The sequence below is a fragment of the Oryctolagus cuniculus genome, chromosome 14, assembly GCF_964237555.1.
Source record: "Oryctolagus cuniculus chromosome 14, mOryCun1.1, whole genome shotgun sequence".
In the NCBI taxonomy this organism is placed as follows: domain Eukaryota; kingdom Metazoa; phylum Chordata; class Mammalia; order Lagomorpha; family Leporidae; genus Oryctolagus; species Oryctolagus cuniculus.
The window spans coordinates 94,504,151-94,524,832 of record NC_091445.1 but is presented as its reverse complement, the minus strand read 5'-3'; the positions used below and the strand labels follow the sequence as shown (position 1 = coordinate 94,524,832).

Sequence of the window (20,682 nt, the reverse complement as noted above, 5' to 3'; positions counted from 1 at the left end):
TCACAACACCATTTGTTGAAATAACTTCGATTGTTCACACTGTGCGTTGTAGCTACACAGCTCTGGATAAGGTATGCTGTGTGCACTTTCTCATTTATCTTTAGCAAGAACCACAAGGAATGGTGGTGCGGTATTTTTCTGCATCTGTGAGAGACCAGGAAACCAGGACACAGAGGTATGAGTCCCTGGATGAGACCTAGGATGAGATCATCCAAGCCCTGGAGGCAGAGCTGAGGCCTGAAGCCCAACCCAGGGCTCCCATGTGCATGCTTCTGCCCTCGAGGGCGGTCAGCCTGGGGGAGCCTCTTTGGTCCAGAACCAGGGCCAACCCCAGGTGTGGGCAGCCCTGGGAATGCCCCACAAGGCCACGTGCCTTCACCTGAAACTCCTCAGTGGCCAGCACCACGTAGAACTGCCCTCTCCCGCCCCTCCATCCACTCAATTCATGGGCTCCCCCAAGAGGCCAACGAGCCTTTTATAGGAGGGAACTGGAGTGTCTCAGAAGGAAACGGGGGGGGGGGGGGCTCCAATGCCAGGGCTTGACTTTCGGAAGAAAGGAAACGTGGCCCCACCCGGGGAGAAGCATCTGAATGAGAAAGCCCGGGGACGTGTGTTCCAGGCATGCTTGGGCTTCTTTCGTCCTATTCTAAATGCTGGTTTGGACAGTGTGCTAAAGCCCTTCTCCTATTTGATCTGATCCATTGTGAGCTCACATCCATCCCAGTGGCCTGGTCCTATTTGTAAGTTTTCAGTAACTAAACACAGTCAGGCCCAGTGGCCCCCTGTGGTGTGACACACCAGGGTCCCACAGTCTCTCATCAAGCACAGGATGAGGAAACACCATGGGCTGATGAACGCTGTCCTGATTCCACATGCTTCTGATGGTTCTTTACTTAAGAAACTCAAGGACTCAGCTGTTCAAGGCTGGCGCCGCGGCTCACTAGGCTAATCCTCCGCCTTGCGGCACCGGCACACTGGGTTCTAGTCCCGGTCGGGGCACCGGATTCTGTCCTGGTTGCCCCTCTTCCAGGCCAGCTCTCTGCTGTGGCCAGGGAGTGCAGTGGAGGATGGCCCAAGTGCTTGGGCCCTGCACCCACATGGGAGACCAGGAGAAGCACCTGGCTCCTGCCTTCGGATCAGCGCGGTGCGCCAGCCGTGGCAGCCATTGGAGGGTGAACCAACGGCAAAGGAAGACCTTTCTCTCTGTCTCTCTCTCTCACTGTCCATTCTGCCTGTCAAAAAAAAAAAATTACTCTTCCTCTTGGATTACTTCAGGGAAACACTTGCCCAGTGAAGCTTGGAAACGTGTGACCCCTTTGATTTTAGATCTTACGAGACCTAACATTAACCACCAATGTTAGGATAAAACTGTGTGTTTCGCATTGGTCTTAGCCCATGGACTGATTCTTTCTTCTTGCTTGGGAAATTAAATTGCTTTATCTGAGTGTTACGGCGTGGGTATAACGTTGACAGCATAGCTTTGTCAAGCAGTTAATGTGTTGTGCTAATAATCTCCATTCAGATTTCAGCCGTGACTAATGGGGTCTGGCTGTGTGTGCTTCCTCATGCGCCCTCCCCATGGGCAGGAACAGGCGCCTCCATAGCAAAGCCAACCTCACCAGGAGCCTCAGCTGCTCTTCCGACCCTGCTGCAAGCCCCAAAGATGGCGGTTGGTCCTCAACTTCCTGGGTGCAGTGAGCAGCCACTAGTGGCTCCTGGCGGGACTGCACCTGCCTGCGGGACTGCGTGCCTGCTCCGAGTGAGACGCTGCAAAGCACTGCTTGGTCCATCCGCTCAGACGCTTTTTCCTCACAGTCCCAGAGGCTCTGTCCAGAAGCACGGGCTGGCTTTAGACGGAAGCTCCTTGCATGCTTCTAATCCTACATTTCTCTCAAGTTTTGCGAAATAAATTAATTCTTGACTGAGAAGGAAAGAAGGTAAGAATACGAACTACATCTCAAATTAATAATTCTCTACATCGTTCCCCAAGAGGAGGAAAACCTAATTCACTAATGTGAGAAAATAAAGACAGGGAGGGAAGAAGGGGGAGGGAAGGAGGGGGAGGGAGGGAAGGATAAATGGGTGGATGGGTGGATAATTGTATCCATAAAACTTAATACTGTTAGCAAATCAACTTTATTTTGTTTAATATGGCTGAAATCATTGGAAGTTAAGGCCACCAAGGTTTAAATTACTCAATAAGCAGAAGTTTGAAGCCAAAAATTAGTTTTTGCTTTTCTTTGAAAATCATTTCACCAAATTCCACAGGCATTCCTGTAATGATAGATTAAGTTCAGTGTAACAAAATTCTGGAAAATATGCCATTCCTTATTCAGGCATTATAAATTATTTGTAATGTCTCTGGATTAACTATGTGTTTTTAACAAAAATCGAATTCTTTGCCAAAGAGGAATCATAGTTATGAATGCACTTGTGTGTATTGTGTTTCTATAAGCCTCTTAGAAATATCTTAAGATTATAATAGTCTATTTAATCCTTCGTAGAATACAAAAGTCCAGTTGGCCATCCAGCATGCAAAGCATGCAGACCTGGGACACTGACCTTAGGAAGATGCGATTTCTGCTCCCTAGTCTGTGTCCTCCTGCAAATGTCTCTCAAAGGAAAGCTACTGGACTCACCTCCAGCCGGAGACCGTGCGCCTCACTGTGGACCAAGAGGGCAGCATGTTTGAGAACTGGAGTGAACTTGAGGCATTGAAATCCTGTAAAACATAAACAATCTATGATCATGAAACAGGGCTCTCTTTTGGACAGGGACGTCCCACACCTAAAAGCAAAATAAACCAGCGCCGTATACACAAACAGAAAGCACAGAAGGCATGAAGTTTTCTTGTGCTCCTGCGGATCCTAAAAGACACAGATGTGGACACCTCATCTGCTGGCGGGGGCCTTGTCCACAGCAGGACTCCCGGGAAACATCGCATCAGTGGAGAGGAGAGGGGAGCCGGAGGACACGGGCTGTCCGGGCTTGCCCAGAGAAATATTTCCTTCAAGTCCCATAGGATGAAATGCCCAGTCTCGGACCCTCCCCAGAGAAGCTGATGGAGCCTACACCACGGAACGGGTGTTTCAGGCCTTTTGATGTTCTCAGCTGCCTTTTTTAAAACTTTGATCGGACTTGTCAAGTCAGGGCCAGCAGCGAAGTGACGATGTATGTGCAGACACAGCCTGAGCGCCCATCCTTACCACGACGCATCTTACAGGAGACAGACAAGCCGCCCACGGTGCTATCGACGGATGGCCACGGCACACGACGAGCACACTGGTGCTGGCCGGCTTCCTGGGTCAGGGAATGCAGCACTACAACACACAGCTGTGTGCACAGCACTGCCAAGGCTGTTACACAGCTCAGTCCTCCAAGGTTTCAGGTGTAGAATTGCAACACTGTTGCTCTGAAGTACAGAGGAAATACAAACTTGCAGGTATGGTGTAAGAGGTTTGGGGTGATTAGGATCGAATAAGGACACCAGGGTGCGGCCCCCTGATTGAATCCTGGTGGCCTTATAGGAAGAGGGAGCGAGTAGGGTGGGCGTTTGATGCAGAACGTGAGACAAGAAAACCCATACCAGCCAGCGTGTGCAGGTTTGGGTCTTCCGCTCCACTTCCGGCCCAGGCTCCTGCCAATGCACATCTCGGGAAGCAGCGGACGGGGGCTCCAGTCCCTGCATCCCTGCCACCTACCTGGGAGACACAGATGGAGTTCTTGGTTCCTGTTTCGACCTAGCCTAGTCCCATAGTCCCAGCTGCTGTGGGCATTTGGGGGAGGGAACCAACAGAGGGAAGATCTCTCTGTGCCTGTCTCTTTCTCTGTCAGTCACTCTACCTTTCTGATGAATAAAACTTCCCAAAAAGAAGAGGGAGAGAGACCAGACACACTCATATGCACAGCTCTGCACTGTCTCTTGCCCTGTGATGCTTTTTTTTTTTTTTTTTTTTTTGACAGGCAGAGTGGACAGTGAGAGAGAGAGACAGAGAGAAAGGTCTTCCTTTGCCGTTGGTTCACCCCCCAATGGCCGCTGCGGCCAGCGCATTGCGCTGATCATTGGAAGGCAGGAGCCAGGTGCTTCTCCTGGTCTCCCATGGGGTGCAGGGCCCAAGCACTTGGGCCATCCTCCACTGCACTCCCTGACCACAGCAGAGAGCTGGCCTGGAAGAGGGACAACCGGGACAGAATCCGGCGCCCCGACCGGGACTAGAACCCGGGGTGCTGTTGCCACAGGCGGAGGATTAGCCTAGTGAGCTGTGGCGCTGGCCGCCCTGTGATGCTTTGTGTTGCCACTTCCAATAAGACCACTGCCAAAGAGGCCCTCAACCACACACCTGCAGAGGAAGGGCCTGTGCTCAGGAAGAGGTCAGAGAGGGAAGTGGGACAGAGGAACAGAAGGAAGGGGTGAGAAAGGCCTCACACAGCCTGCAGACCCCAGAGTGCCTCCCTGGGAGGGCAGGCAGGACAGCAGCCATGCCCCCACATCAAGGAGGGAGGCCGTGGGCAGCAGGGGAAGGCAGACAGGATAGAGGACTTGAGGCCTTGCAGAGGCCAAGTGGGCTCCTCTCCAAAGGGGCAGGAGGGGCCGGGACTGGGGCACTGTGCGGGTGTTCTAAGGACACTCGCTTGGTTACAGACAGCCGCGACTGGGCACTGTATAGCGACAGGTGTAACTGCACTATGAATCTTACATCCACAGCTTGCACACGCATGCTTGCCTGCTGAACACTGCTGTCCTGAGCACACCCTGCAGACCACGGGGGCCACCTGGCTTCCCCAAGGGCATGGAGAGAGCAGGGTCAGGGTGCGGGTGTCTACTGCAAACATTTTCATTTTATGTATTTATTTATATGGAACATAAAGTCTCTTACAGAGAGAGAGAGAGAGGTTCTCCCATCTGCTGGTCCTCTCCCCAAACACCCACACCAGACAGGGCTGCATCAAGGCTCAAGCCAAGAATTGGAAACACAACCCAGATTTCCCACGTGATTATCAGGAGCCCAGTCACGTGAGTCATCCTCTTTGCCCCCCAGGAAGTTAGAGGCCCGGGCTGAAGCCGGGTGTGGAACCCAGGCACTGGGATGTGGAATGTGGGTATCCTAAGTGCATCTTGATGGCTAGGCTAGACACCAGCCCCTGCCACGGACTTTGAAGAGTTGCACTTAGGACTGACCATTGTTGTGACACAAAGTGACGAAAGGAGCAGCAAATGGTGTGACAGCCACCACGCTGCACCCAAAGATGGGTTTGGCATCGTCAGCAAACACGCTCTGGAGGTTGCGAGTGTGAATCACGGGCTCCCTAAATGAGTGTTCCCTGTGGTCTCACCCTACACCAGGAGTAAGCGTTTGAGTGAGTCAGAGCGCTGCTTACACGACAGAGAAAGAGGGGAAACTGCAGGAATAGGAGGCGCTGGTCACGCCCGCGTTGGCCACAGTGACCTCGGAAGCTGTGACAACGGCCGCCTGCCCCTCCCCTGGCCCTGACGTCTGGCAGCCCCTTCAGTCTGGACAGCACCGGGGACGCCAGCCCAGCCTGTTGAGGAGAGCTGGCCACGCACTGCCCAGAGGGAAGGGAACAAAGGTGGGGGGCATCCACCCGGGAAGCGGCTCGGAGGCGGGGTTCTGGCCGAGGTGCCTCGCTGTCCCTCTGCTATCACCACCCCTCCAGGGACAGATCGGGGCCCCGGGGCTCCTGGTGATATCGGGGTCCCTGTCGGGTAGGGTTCACTTTTCCTACCTAAGACTCTGAAGCCTCAGAAGAGGTCGTGAGGCTGGGGACCCCTTGTCACTGACATGGCTGCCTTCTGTTGGTGTCTCGTGGTCAGCACTGTCTTGAAATCCCTGTTCTGAAGCAAGCGTCCCAGAGGACGTCTGTTCACAGCAGCAAAAGAAGAGGAATCGCGGAACTGTCTGTAAATGAAAAAATACGAAGCGGCACTGTGCGAGGGTGTCCACTCCCCGTGAGCATAACACAGTTTATTTTTAATTTAATTTATTTTATTTTTTGACAGGCAGAGTTAGACAGTGAGAGAGAGACAAAGGTCTTCCTTCCATTGGTTCACCCCCAAAATGGCCACTATGGCCGGCGTACTGTGCCGATCCGAAGCCAGGAGCCAGGTGCTTCTCCTGGTCTCCCATGGGGTGCAGGGCCCAAGCACCTGGGCCATCCTCCACTGCACTCCCTGGCCACAGCAGAGAGCTGGCCTGGAAGAGGGGCAACCGGGACAGAACTGGCGCCCCAACCTCTGTACAGAGACCCCAGCCAGGCTCAAGAGTCCCCTGCCCCCAGCCCTGCGCTCAGTTTCCTTGTGGGTTCTTCTTCTGTGAATGTATTTTTCCTAGGTCACTTCCTGATTTAGCAACGAGAGGTGGGGGAGGGGGGCTTTGCCCAGACCTCCTGGAGCCCCCTTGCGGGTTATCAGATAACACCCCCTGCTAAGGCTTTCCCCACAGGCGAGGACTCCAGCCCCACACCCAACACGCTGGCCCCTCCAGGCCTCCCTCCTGCTGGGAAGCACCCCTTCCCTCACATCGCCCCTGCCAAGAGGCCACGGCGAGGCCACTGCATAAATTTCCAGAGGAAGAAAATAAACCATGATAAATAAAATCGTGCTTTACGAGGAGCGACTGCTATTTCATTTCCTGCCAATGTGTGCAGGGCTTATAAATTCACAGCTCTCTAATTACTGGCCCTGACCTTAGTCCTGCCTTCTGAGGCCTTCCAAAGATGTCCACTTCCAAGTCGCACAAGCAGTGTGTTTCTGCTGGGGACCGTGGCCACGTCCTGAGGCCCTGGCGCCGGGTCTCTGAAGACGGTCCCCACAGGGCCCACTCTGCCCTGCCTCCTCCTTTCCCGCCTTGTCTTTGGGGAGGGAGCTGAGCACCTACAGAAAGACCAAAAGCTCAGAGAACTCCCTGGGGGCACAGTTCTGGTTCATAGCCGGGTTCTGGCTCAAGCCACACATAAACGCTGCTTTTCCTATGGAAAAGCAAGATGCCCTTTCGCCAGCAGCGCCCTGGCCCCAGGCCCTGAGAAGGAGTGGGGGCCGCAGAAAAGAATGACAGCACTGCTGTGTGGGGAGCCCACTGCCCCGGGGAGAGGGCAACGTGTGTGCGTTGGGGGTGGGTGGGGGGACGGCAGGCACAGAGGACCCTGGAAGCCACGTCTGATGTTTGACTTGTTGCCAAGTCTCAGTCCAGGGCCACCATCTCGCCCTCCGGAGTGAAATGAGACACAGAATTGACATAAGCCAGAGGGGAAAGGAATGCCCCCACACTGCTCAGATGTCCCTGAGCTTGCTGACAGCAGCACCTGCTCTGGGTGCAGGGTCAGGATGCGCTTCCGACGCCTGCCTCCAGAGGGCACCACTCAGAGCTCGGGTCTGCTCTCCCTACACCGTGGGGTCTTCTAAGGAGTTAGCGCCGCTTCCGTCTACCTCGTGGCACCGTTTTGCTTTGTTTTGTCTGAAGGTGAACTCACGTCATCGGTCATCCAGTCCACGCACCGATGCACAAGGAGACCAGTGGCGGAGGAGAAGGAGGGCCGCAGCCGGGGACCCTTGGTGGGCCGAGGCGGGGCTGGGCAGCCGCTCTCCTGGGCAAGGTGTTCATTCTCAGAAGCATGAACCTGCGGGTGATGGGAGCAAAGCTCAAGTCCATGGGGGCTGTCCCAGACCACCCCCGAAACCCTGTGGTCTGGTGGTTAAAGTCTGCGGTTTCCCTCGGGGTCTCGGATGGCATATGGGGAAGAGGTGGGGAGATCCTGGGTGTGAGAGGGAGAACACCCGAGTTGGGCTTGACCTCTGTAACAAAAGACAGATTAACAGGAGAAAAACTAGCCAGCCGCCAGCGCCGCGGCTCACTAGGCTAATCCTCCGCCTAGCGGCGCCAGCACACCGGGTTCTAGTCCCGGTCAGGGCGCCGGATTCTGTCCGGTTGCCCCTCTTCCAGGCCAGCTCTCTGCTGTGGCCCGGGAGTGCAGTGGAGGATGGCCCAAGTGCTTGGGCCCTGCACCCCATGGAAGACCAGGAGAAGCACCTGGCTCCTGCTTTCGGATCAACGCGGTGCGCCGGCTGCCGCGGCCATTGGAGGGTGAACCAACAGCAAAGAAGACCTTTCTCTCTGTCTCTCTCTCTCACTGTCCACTCTGCCTGTCAAAAAAATTAAAAAAATAAAAAATAAAAACCAGCCAGCCTATGAGCAGGTGCGGTGTGCACTGCCCAGCAGAGACCCAGCAGGAGGTCACTCAAGGCCATGGTGGAGAGTGTGGCCTGGGGAAGGTCTTTGCCACCCAGCCATGAGGTTCGGGGAGGGGTGGGACCCACAGGAAAGCAGTCCCGGCTTCCATAGGCAGGAAGGAGGAGGAGAGCCTGCTCCCAGAATCCTCACTGCCCCGCTGCTGAGCCATGCTCCTGCGTTTCCGGCAGGGGGAGGGGGAGGAGAGCAGAAAGCCGGTTGGCCATCGGCAGCCTCTGAGCTGCTTGCAGGGGAACCGTCGGGGATGGCACAGCGCCCGCAGCAGCTGAGTCACCGAGAGCTGCGTTGTGTTGAGCCTGAGCACAGGGCTTGTCCACGCCTCGCGCCTCTGCCAGTGAGGAACACAGCCTCTGCGCTCCCAGAGGGCATGGTGATCCCCATCACAGCCACGCAACCACCACGCCAAGATGGACTCAAAGCCTGGCGTCTCCTGTGGCCCCACAGCTTCTAGAGCGCCCCTGGCTTGGAACACGGGCCTGATGGAGCTCGTCTCTACGTCCAAACGCCCTGTGGCTTGCAGACCTACGATTTGTGGGTCTCGGCACGTGGCCGTCCTGGGTCAGCCCAGGCCCTGAAGCTCTCGCTGACATTCATGTGCTCCTTCAAATACCCATGGGACTCCCCTTCCCACAGGGCTGGGCGTGGCCTCAGCTCTGAGCTAGGGGTCCCCACCAGACCATGGGAGACAGCGATCCGGGACGCTCGCGCCACACGAGCTGTCTCCTGCCACGTGCTCGGGGAGTCCGCGTTTGCCACTAGATCAACGAATGGCTGAGTGCCTGCTCAGCAAATCACTGACAGTAGCCCTGAATTAGACAAATCGCAAACAAGAGGAAAAAGAGAGATGGAAGAAGAGACTTTCCATCCGATTCTCCGCGATAGCTGTATGTGATGTGCAGGGTCAGCTGAGCGAAGGGCTGGCTGGGGTAAACCCTCTCTCCTCGTGCGCTACTCCCCCATAGAAACACAAACTGCAAGTGAGCCCTCAAACCGGGACTGGAGCCGGAACACTCAGAGCTGTGACCACATCTGCGGATCTGCCAGCGCCCCGGGTGACGCCGAAGCTAGGGGTCCAGCCTGGGAGCCAGCTGTGGTCCCCTTAGCCCCGCTGTGCGGCGACTCAGGTGTCACAAGGAAGAAGCTGGGCAATGGAGGAGAAGCAGTGGCTGGGCGGTCAGGAGGGGCCCTGGGAATTCCCAGTGCCTGCTGTCGCTGACCCTGTGGCTGTGGACTTCAAGATGAGGAGCCCCGAAGCCGCGGGGTGCAGTGCTGAGGTCAGCTGGCCCTGCGCAGTGTCACCCCGGAAGGCCCGTGGTATTTAAAATATCTTTGCATCCTGAACACTTAAGGGACCCTTCTCCAGATCAAATAAAATCTCCACGTCTTTGCTTCTCTGCTGTTGCGTGAGAGCCACGCCTTCTTGTTGGCACACGGCAGGGCTCTTGTCACCCTCTGCTCCCTGGAGGTGAACGGAAAGGAGCAGCCTGGGAGGGAGAGTAACCGAGTGACCACAGCCCAGGAAGGCAGGGAGCTGTGCAGCCTCAGGCCTCGCTCGCTGTTCACTGGAGGACACAGCCGGGCCAGGCCCGAGGACCCGGGACTCGCGAAGGTGAGCTGTGTGTGTTCTTGCAGTAAGTCTCACCACTTCTGCCGTCGTGTTTAAATCATCGTGATGGTAGAGAATCGCAAAAATAGAACAGGACACCTGTGTGCCTGTAACTCAGAATCAACCATTGTTAAGTTTTTGCCCGTGTATTTTTTTCCATAGGCAAAAACTAACTGCGTCACCTGCTGTGTGTGTGTGTTTTACAATATGAGCTATACACCTGTGCAGCCGTACCTCACATAGCAGTAGCCCTACCCCCATCCATGAGGGGTGTTCTGAGCCCACCAGAACCGGCCTGGAGCACACATCGACAGGGCTGACCCTACATGTACTCTTACTATGCCTTTTTCTAAGTATTCATACCGACGATACAGTGTAATTAATAAATTAGCTGCAGTAAGAGATTGAGCACAATAACTAATAATAAAATACAGCAATTATAAGACGATGATGTAATAAAAGTTACAAGGATGCCATCTGTCTTCAAACAGTCAAGAAAAATATTGGTGTGTTCAGAGCGAAGTTGAGTGCAGGCAACTGAAATACTGGGAAGCGAGAGGGAGCCCATAGCTGGGGGAACTTCTGCTTATCTGCATGTACGTATATGCAAGTGCACGTGTGTACATACATGTAAGTGTGCATATGTAAGTGGACTGTGGATACAGATGTCTATGTATGTATAAATAAATGTATCCGTGTATATGTGTGTGCATGTTTGCATACATACATGTAAATGTGTATATGTGTAAGTGTGCATACACAAGTGTTTGTATATATAAGTGGGTGTGCATATATGTATGTATATTTAAATGTCCGTACAAATGTGAATATGGATGTAAATGTATATGTGTGTAAATATGTGTGTAAGGATTTGCACATTGTGTATATGTTAAGTCTGAGTATATATGTGTGTAGTATATGTGTCTGTATATGCCTATGTTACTATGTGTATATCAGTGTGTACATGTATTGTGTATAACCTATGTTACTGTGTGTATATGTAAGTGTGGGTGTGCATATGTAAGTCTGTAGATATGTGTGTACATGTATTTAAGTGTGTATATCCTATGTTGCTGTGTATATACACACACACATTTTCCACACTTCTTGAGAATGCATAACCCCGTCTCTTCCAGAAACCGACGTTTACACTACAGCTGTCCACTGAGCACAGTACTTGTCCCTGGCCCACCATGCTCACGAGCGGGCGACTGATCCGTGCAGGCCCCTTCCCATACTTCCGTCGCGGTAAAGACGCCCCGCAGAGTCACGGCCTCCCTTCAGTCGCCAGATGGTCACCGTTTGCTCCCTCACTTTCCTCTCCTGCCACTGTCCTGGCCTCCCACTGGGAGTGCAGCAGCCCTCGGGGAGCCTGTGTCATGTCGCCCGTGCCCGCGCCTGTGTCATGTCGCCCGTGCCCCTGGGACTGTGCACCGTGCATCACGTCTCCGGGTGCAGGGCGTGCTGTGCCCTCACTGCGGACGTGGATTTTGCTACCTGAAGCAGGTGTTGTCCAGTCTCTCCATTCGGTAGTGGGCGGGCACCTGACACGGCCCAGTGTGCTGGCCAGCATCGAAGGCCCGCCCCTGAGCGGCTGGAGCTCGCCGGTGGCTCCTGTGTGAACGTCCTCGGAGCCACGGTGCAGGCTGGGGCCCGCCTGCTCTGTAGTCTCCTCCCTGGCGGCCACAGGCCTTCCCTTGTTCTGTCACTGCTGTCCTGGACCCCAGACGAGTCTGCGATGATCGGTCGCCGTCCTTGACTATTGCTGAATGCAGGTTGTCGCGGAGCCGGCTGCTGGCAGCCCCTTCGCCGAGCCTGCCCTCGTGGGCAGCCCCGGTCGGCTCTGCGTGCTTCCTTCGCGTTTCCTTACTTTCCGACATGAAAGACGCTCTCAGCTGACCAAGAGTCTCTCCCTGACCAAACCGCACGCAGCCTCCTTCGAGATCCTTCCCAAACAGCCCTGATTCTGGACCTGTAGCCTCGTCGGGCTTCAGCAAGAATCCTGCCGAGTGTGTGCTGCCCAGCCCTGGCCATCTGCACTTCATCACTGCACTGTGCGCCCACCCGGCCTGTGCGCCGGTGCGGCTGCGCCTCCCGCGTGGGAGGCTCCCGTGTACCGACACGCACCCCGCACCCTGGACAGGAAGCCCCACTTCTCCTGTTGTAGTCGGCCCCAGCCAGCTTCCACACTGGGAACTCTCTCCTCTGCCGTGCCAGTTTCTCGGAGCAAGGCACGTTTTTACCGCTCTAACTGCTCAGCGCTGGCTTCCCTTGGACAAAGTGCGTCTTCTCCTTCCCCCACCACATTCCTGAGCTCTGTCATTTTTATGCCAGAAACAAAGTGGCTGATGACAGCCTGGTCCAGGAGAAGGCACAGGGACAGTCTTCTCTGAGAAGACCCATGGGGGGCTCCTTCGGGGGCGAGGGCCCCCCACCTGAGCTCAGTGAGCATCAGAGCCGTTAGTTCAGTGGCTGGGAGAACGCAGTGGGACTCCAACAACCAAGCCTGGTGGTGGGAAGAGGTGCTGCGGAAGCCCTGGGCCCCCGACTCCCAGGACACCGATGCCGCCGGCATCCTCAGCCTCAGGGCCCCGGCTCTGCTGCCCGCACTGGACCACGGTCTCCCCCAAAGGCAGGACACACGGCACAACGCCCCCGGCTTCTGCAGCTCCGTGTCTGCCATCAGGGAGTTCTCGTCCTCGGCCCTGGGAAGAGGCCGTTTCCTGGCACGGATCAGGTTTCCATCCCCGGTTAATCTAGAGCGCGTGGGATCGGCTCATAAGAGGATGGGACAGTTTCTGAGCTGGGCGAGGGGAGGCAGAGCAGGAGGAGTTGGGCCAGGGAGCACTGCGGGACCCCCTGGTTCTCGGTGCTGAGCTGCAGAGCCCAGGGGTGCACGGCCCTGTTTTCTCCCCAGCAAGGCTGGGTGCGAAGCTTCCAAGGGGTGCACAGCCCCACGGCCTCTCTCACAAGTATTAAAACATCAGCTAGCACCCTTCCTCACATTTACCGATATAGGAACGTATATATAAATAGAATACTGTGTCAGATATTAAATATATATGATATTATGAGAGACACTCAGACGAAGCCTATTTTATGCATTGGAGACTCCTATGTCTCTGTGCCTGGGCGCATGGACAAACTTCTTGAGTCTTGTTATCTTCTTAGAATTGAATCTACAAAATACATGAAATCTGTTCTCTTTCTATTAATAAGGGTTTTTTTTTTTTAAGTCACTGTGTGTTCTAACATCCTGTGATTGTGTGGTCTGTGTCCAGGCCAACGCTGGCCTGGCCCCTACAGAGACCTCAGCCAATGATGACTGCTGGTGACCTAGGAGGACAAAGGGCCTGGGTGTGGCCTCGCCTCGCTCCCTCCCTATTACCTAACCCAGCTCCCTTCTGGCATGTCTTTGACACCCCTCAAATTCCAAGTGAGGTGTGTAAGTAGTGGCCAGCAGGAGGTGCCGTGGGGACCTCCCACAGCCACACCATGGCCACAGACCTCACGACAGCGGCCCCTCCTCCACTGAGCTGGGCTGTGGCACCTGCACAGAGGCAGCTGGACGTGGGTGCTGGGCGGCTCCTGTTGTGGCTGTCCCAGGGTGCGTCACACTTCTAGGAGGAGAGTCGTGCCCGGAAAGCGGGGCTGAGGCTAGACCACTGGTACCAGCCTGAGGCCACAGTGACCTCACCTCCCCAGCTTCAAGCTGGCCCTGAGCAGCTGGGACAGGGGAGTCCTGGCTGGGGTGGGAGAGGCAGGCCGGTGGAGACACAGCAGGGAGAGGGAGGGTGAACAGGCGGACGCCCGGTTACCCAGGCGGAGTGTGGGAGCAGGTGAGGAGGTTTTGTCCTCGGGAGAGGAGAGAGGAGGCAGGGAGGAAGAGGCAAGAGCTAAGCTCACGAGAAAGCGGGCCACGCCCCTGGAGAAGCCAGGAGCCCAGAGCAGGGATGGACCACTCTCGCCAGAGGAAGTGAGTCATGTTTCTTTCTAGAAGAGTGGCTCACACGAAGGAGTGGTTGGTCAGATCAGTGTGTCTGCAAACAGCTGGCTATTTCCGAGGGGGATGAGTGAGCCGTGGAGGCGTCATCTTGACCAGCTTTCTCCTGGTGGCAAATGTGGAGCAGCTCCCTCTCCCACTGCATGGCTCCCGGAGGCTCAGCGAGCTGTGTGCTTGTGTCGCTTCCGTCCGCTGAGCTCACGTCTCCCAGGCTCGTCACCCCGGCCTCATTTTGCTCTGATCTTTCCCCTCCTGCCACGCTCCTCTGCCCCACAGATGCACAGAATGACCTGCGATGCAGAGCTGAGAAGTCTCACCAGCTCCGCAGCTCATCCCAGCGGTCCCCCCGTGACCCTTCGCACAGCCGGGACATCCGTGTGGCGGTACTGAAAGCCCGTTCATCTGAGACAAAGCTGAAAACAACGTTCCAAGAAAAAGATGCAATTCAAATGTCCACGCAAAGCCTGTAAACGTTCATATTTTCTTATATTTCTTTCTATCAAAACCAAACTGAATAGTGAAGCTAGAGTGACAGCTGGTTAATTCAATACACTGGCTTCAGCCGCTCTAAGGACACAAACTCAAAAGTGGCTCAATCACAAGTGGATGGATCAGATGGATAAGGACAAATTATGATCATTTCTGAACAATTCAAATTAACTGGCATAGAAAGCTGGAAATTGAGGCTGGCATTGTAGTGGGTAAACCACTGCCTGCAACATTGGCATCCCATATGGGCTCAGTTCAAGTCCTGCCTGCTCCACTTCCGATCCAGCGCCCTGCTAATGCACCTGGGAAAGCAGAGGAAGACGGCCCAAGTGCTTGGGCCCAGCCCTGGCTGTTGCAGCCATCTGGTGAGTGAATAGAAGGTTTGTTCTTCTCGTAGAGATTAGCAACCTCAGCATAAAATTCTTTTCTTAAATTTCTTTAAAATGAATTGATTTACTTGAGAGGCCAAGACAGAGAGACAAGGCAGATTGATAGATAGCTCCCACTTGCCAGGTCACTCCTAAAATGTGTACAGTGGCTGGGATGGGCCAGGCCAAAGCCAGGAGTCAGGATGCCATCCAGGTCTCCCAGTTGGGTAGCAGGACCCAGTTACTCAAGCCCTCACCACTGTCTCCCAGGGATTAGCAGGAATCTGGAGTCAGGAGCTGGGGCTGGGACTCGAACTCGGGTACTTCCCAAATATCTGCTGGGCCAACATTCACCCCCCGGGTTCCCATCTTTCCCTAAAGGGGAAAAATCAACAGCTTTCGCCTTCTCACTCACAGGAAGCCCTGGACAGCTTGGTTGCCACATCTCACCTGCCAGTGTCACTACTCCTGGGCTTGGGGGCCGCTACTATGTAGGATCAGGTAACGTAAAGAGTGCGGCACCGAGACAGTGGATCTGATAACAGGGACGACTACTAAGCCGTTAACAGGTATGGGGCATGTGCAGCATGGATCCACCGGACAAAGGGCAGCCTCATTTTCCAGGCAAGACAGAGCAGGATGTGGCAAGATTTCATCATGGCCAGTGCCGCAGCTCACTAGGCTAATCCTCCACCTAGCGGCGCCGGCACACTGGGTTCTGGTCCCGGTCGGGGCGCCGGATTCTGTCCCGGTTGCCCCTCTTCCAGGCCAGCTCTCTGCTGTGGCCCGGGAGTGCAGTGGAGGATGGCCCAAGTGCTTGGGCCCTGCACCCCATGGGAGACCAGGAGAAGCACCTGGCTCCTGCCATCAGATCAGCGCGGTGCGCCGGCCGCAGCGGCCATTGGAGGGTGAACCAACGGCAAAGGAAGACCTTTCTCTCTGTCTCTCTCTCTCACTGTCCACTCTGCCTGTCAAAAAAAAAAAAAAAAAAAAAAAGACTGCATCACGTTATGCAGATCACACAATTTAAAACATGAATTTTTTTTCTGGAATTTTCTATGCAGCATTTTTGGGCCACATCAATCACAGGCGACTGTAGTTCCAGGAAGGGCATCTGTGGACGGGGCACCAACCGCGTGTAAATCTGCTTTCACGGAGCCCCACTGCCCTGCGATTCCGCTGGACATGAACTCTGAGGTAGGAGGCAGGGCTGAGGACCCTCGGCCGGGAGCCCCTGTGTCTCCTGGCCTCCAGACTGGCCAGCCTTGACATAAAATGAAAACCACTCGTGTCTCTTGTCAGCTTCAGTTTCCCGGGAAAGCCAATCAGTCGTGTGCTTGGTTACATTTGCCAAAAACAGAATAACCTGCAGCTTTTAGGTGGACATAACTGAGGACACCCAGAAGGCCAGGCTGACGTCCCTAGGATGGCGAGGAGGTGGGGTGGATCGCAAACCCGGGGGAGGCTGGTGACGTCACCACGGCTGGGTCTTCTCTGCAGCGCCAAGATGTTCGGAGAGGACTGACGCGGCTTCTCCCCCGGGACCTGTGGCTGCCGTCTCTCTCAGCCATCTGACAAGCTGCCTCGCGGGTGAGCCTTTACAAAGCAATAAGGCAGACTTCAGGAAACACAGGCAAAGCTGCTCGCCCAGAGCTGAGATCAAATCTGAAACCGGATTCCATCCCATTGACGTGACTGATTCAGAGAATCCGCAGGAATCCGAGGCCCGGAGAGCCTGGGCTCTCTGTTTCCAGCCCCCGCTCCTCTATCGCGTGGTTCTGGGTCTTAAAGAAGGAGCCGACTTCCACAGGGACAGACATGCAGGAAGAAAAACTCACTTCATGTAAAACTTCATTTCATTAAACTCAAGGAGTTTGGTGGATCTGCTGACTCAAAGGTTTCCTGCCGGCCCCCTGGGAGGGCTTCGCAAAGCCCTGCCGCCCGCAGACGCCGCAGCTGATAAAACACAGGGTGGCTGCTTGCTTTCTTCACCAGTCACTGAAGCGCCCCACTCCAGTCCTGAGACACAGAGCCCGGCACCCTCAGCCTCGCCCCCGTGAGGAACAGGCCCCGGGCCGCTCACCACTCACAGCTCAGCACTGTGTGCAGGTCTCTTGTCGCTGTCATTCAACAGGCATGGTGCAGCCGGGGGCTAGGTCAAGGTCAAGCTGAATAAAGGAGGTCGCCAGAAAGAGCAGCCAGCGCAGCAGGTGACACCCCCACACTGTGCTGCTGGCTCCCAGCGTCCCGCCAGGCACCGGAAGTGCGGATTCGGCGGTGGCTTTGGCTGTGGTCATCAGAAGTACATTCCCACAACAAGCTGGACACTGTCCCGGAGGTGTAGAACAGTGAGGCGCAGATGCGGACTTTGTACAAAACGCTTTCCAATGCATTCAGTTAGGAAATGTTCTATCAACCTCAGCCCCGTCAAACGCCCTTGAAGAGTACAGGTGTCTCTTCTCAGCTCGACAGATGCAGGCTGACGCCTGGGCCAGAGGGTCAGAGGAGGCCGCACGCCTCCATGTGCCGGAGGAGAACAATTTCCTTCCCATGATGACCCCTAGTTTGATACAGAAGTGACTGGAGGTCATGTCATTACAAAGTGTAATGTAAGACAGAGCAAACTTCTAGTCTAACACGCGCGCGCAGACACACACACACACACTGCAAACAGCCCTGTCTTCAATGACTACAATTAATTAGGAGAGTGGGTTTCACTCACAAAAGCTTAGCTAAGAGATTTGTTTGTGGCTGAGTGTTTTTCCCTCTACGGAGCTAGAAATTTCATTGTAAATGTGGTGATTAACAACATCTCTATCTGCAGCTCAGGAAGTGTTGACACAGATGTTTGGCTAATCATTCATAGCGAATAGCTATTCCCATAAAGGCTAAGATTAGTCGGAATTGGCATGCATTTCTTTCTTCTGTGAGTCTCGTTTGATTACAGATGATGTTTTGTTAGCGTGTATCCATGCAACCTCATAAATGATGTAAAACCCAAGAAAAACAGAGACGCTGCCAAGACCAAATTAAATACGCATCAGAAAAAACGCGAGCTTGATTCAGGTTCAGGTGCCACGAAGCTTGCCTTGGTCTGTTGTTGTGAAAACCTTCAGGAAGGCTACACAAAGCAGCCTTGACATCAATATCAATTTAAAGGCGGCGTGGCTGCCAACACGCACTCAGCACAGAGCTCCGCGGGCTGTTTCATCTCCAGCAAACATGGTGGCAGCTGGTGCAGCCCCAAAGGCTGTGAAAAATGGCCACTGCGGACGGCTGGGAGAGCCGTCTCATCGGGGCCAATGTGCGTGACAGCCGTCACCTTCCGTGAGATCAGCACGGGTGGGTCTGGGAGCTGGATGAGGGGTGCTCTCACGTTGGGGAGCAGATTGCGAGTCCCTTACCCATGCCATCTTCACCTTCCTCCTTCCATCCACTGACCCACCCCCTACCCCCGGAAATCATGCCGCATGACACCTCACTGCTCTCCTTCTCCACCCCCTCTGCACACAGGCCCCGGGAAATCCAAGGAGCATGGCCCACGAGGTGACTTTGAGAGCTTCTTGGGGCATCTGGAAGACATCTGTCTGTTGCTCTATCAGCCAGAGTCCTGGGAATGGGGTTAGGAGAACAAAGGCGACACCACAGCCCAGCTGAGCTGGGGAAGTCGGGGCCCCGACTGTGTTACAAGGTGTGCACGCATTCACACGTCCAGTGTCTGCAGTGGGTAAGGATCCCGCCAGGTGCTGTAGGACAAGCAGGCACGGATGTGACATGGCCGCACAAACTCCAGGAACTGAGTCACAGCCTTGGGAGGCAAGTGGCAACGGAACGCTCGTGGGAAGCTGAGACTCCTGGGTGTCAGGTGGGCCGATACCTTCTCACCCTGGCAAGAAAATAACTGGCATCAGGTGCTGTCCATGTGCGGCAGGGAGCAGGAGTCTGTGGACGGAACCTGTTCTAAGACTGGAATGTCCCAGGGATGCTTCAGCTGCGGAAGACAACCTGCCCCTGGAGGCCTGTGTTTCCATGACAACACCACACCTGCCATGGCCTGTGCCCCCTCCGGATTTCACCTTGGAGCTTGGTCCGCACTGGTGGCCTTTGGTCACGTGAATGGATCAGTGACGCACCGAGGCTGGAGGGGACGGCTCAGGCCCGTTCACCCTCCCACTCCTCTCACTGCATGGTCCCCACATTCCTCCCCTCTGGAGGACACATCGCAACGGGCTATGCTGGAAGCACCACACACCGACCCTCAGAGCGGGGCTTTCCAGTCTACAACTGCGAGGGAGTAGATTTCTTTACATTTTGTTACAGCAGCACAGGTGGGCTGAGACAGCGCCCACACCACCTGGCGCTGTCTGTACTCGTCAAATGCAAGTTGAGCTACTTCTATGTGACTGCCCGATACGCACACACAGTTACTGTGGCGTACCTCGAGAGACGTCAGTCTCCCACGGGACAGGAGCGGCATTGCTCTTTTCCGTCAGACACAGTGTGTGCGGAACAGAAGAGGGGAGCATGGGCGAGCAAACACACTCACTTTGGTCTCCTGCTCAGAAGCTGGAGTCAGGAGCTGCTACCAAACTCAGCAATCCCGGGTGGGGGTGAGGGCATCTTAACCCCTCAGGCTAATCACCTGCCCCCTGCTAAGGTCCTGCTAAGGGCCAATCCGTGATCACCCATGCTCTGTCTTTTTTTTTTTTTTAAGATTTATTTTATTTATTTAAGACAGAAAGTTAGAGCTACAGAGAAAGAGAGAGGTCTTCCATCCGCTGGTTCACTCCCCAAATGACCTCAATGACCAGAGCTGCACCGATCTGAAGCCAGGAGCCAGGAGCTTCTTCCAGGTCTCCCATGCTGATGCAGGGGCCCAAGCATTTGGACCATCTTCCACTGCTTTCCCAGGCCATAGCAGAGAGCTGGATTGGAAACGGAGCAGGCGGGACTTGAACCGGTGCCCATATGGGATGCCGGTGCTGTAGGCCGCGGCTTTAACTCGCTGCGCCATAGCGCCGGCCCCCCATGCTCTGCCTTTACCTTGCTCTGACTTGCACCTGAAGGGACCCTTGGCCTCTGTGCACCCCTAGCCCCACTGGGACTGACGAGGTGGTCAGCCTTCAACTGCCCCCGTGCCCAGACTGCGGCCTCCTCAGGAGAGGCCTGCGCCTTCTTGACATTGCACACAGCAGCACACTTGGCAATGAAGACACCGCACATCTGCTGCCCACTGGGCAGCCACTCACCAGGTATGGCCACAGAACACTCGCGATGCAAACGGCGTCGCTCAGCAAGTGAAGGTTTTACTTGCATGTCGGCTTAATTCGTTTGCATTTGTGTCGCAGCAGTCCCACGTGGCCAGTGGCCCCTCGCAGGAAGCACAGAGGCAAAGCCTCCACCCAGCTTGCACAGTGTCGGGCCGCTGGTGTCGAAACGACTTAAACTGGGGGCCCACGATCTCCCAGCTCTTGGCTTAAATCTGAAGCCTCCTGAAATCTCAAGGAGGTCACTCATCTCATCCTTGGTGCTGTTCGGAGGACTTTACGGCAGCCTGAGTGTGCCTGGGGGTGGTCATCCCACTGGGCGCCCACTCCCTGGATGGCAGCAGCCTCTCTGGAGGGGCTCAGAGGTTCAGGGGACACCCATGAGCCGCGCGTGGTCTAGAGAGAAGGGCTCACCTCGAGGCTGAAGGCCAGGACCTGCAAAGGCCCTCAGGTGGGCAGGGGCTGAGTCCGATCACTGACCACAAAGGCAAGCAGCGCCCTGGCCAGCAGGGGCCGCGAGCATCCGAGAACACAGGCCCTAAGGGCGGCCAACACGGAACTTGGTTTTTAGTGCAATGAGAGACCACTAGAGGGCTCCAACCCAACGCTTCTTCAGTTTCAACCCATTCTCCCAGTCCCAGTGAGAACATTAACCACCAGGGAGAAGACTCTGGGGCGGGGCTTG

At 55.2% G+C, this 20,682-nt stretch overlaps 1 protein-coding gene and 1 long non-coding RNA gene across 2 annotated transcripts in view; both read right to left on the bottom strand.

Moving 5' to 3' along the window:
* Positions 1 to 2,113: 2,113 nt before the first annotated feature.
* LOC103345867 (uncharacterized) lies at positions 2,114 to 5,909 on the bottom strand. The gene is made up of 3 exons (XR_007915996.2): positions 5,746 to 5,909; positions 2,640 to 2,722; positions 2,114 to 2,274 (listed from the first exon to the last, which is right to left on the bottom strand). It is a non-coding gene; the product is annotated as an uncharacterized lncRNA (long non-coding RNA).
* A 1,156-nt stretch (positions 5,910 to 7,065) lies between these two features.
* The window catches only part of LOC138845212 (uncharacterized), a 42,289-nt gene continuing 28,672 nt past the window's right edge, over positions 7,066 to 20,682 (bottom strand). The window contains exons 2-3 of the mRNA XM_070056859.1: positions 7,489 to 7,635; positions 7,066 to 7,223 (exon numbers count right to left, since the gene is read on the bottom strand). Coding sequence (XP_069912960.1) covers positions 7,200 to 7,223; positions 7,489 to 7,635 — 171 coding nt within the window. The 3' untranslated portion in view covers positions 7,066 to 7,199. The remainder of the gene's footprint in view (positions 7,224 to 7,488; positions 7,636 to 20,682) is intronic.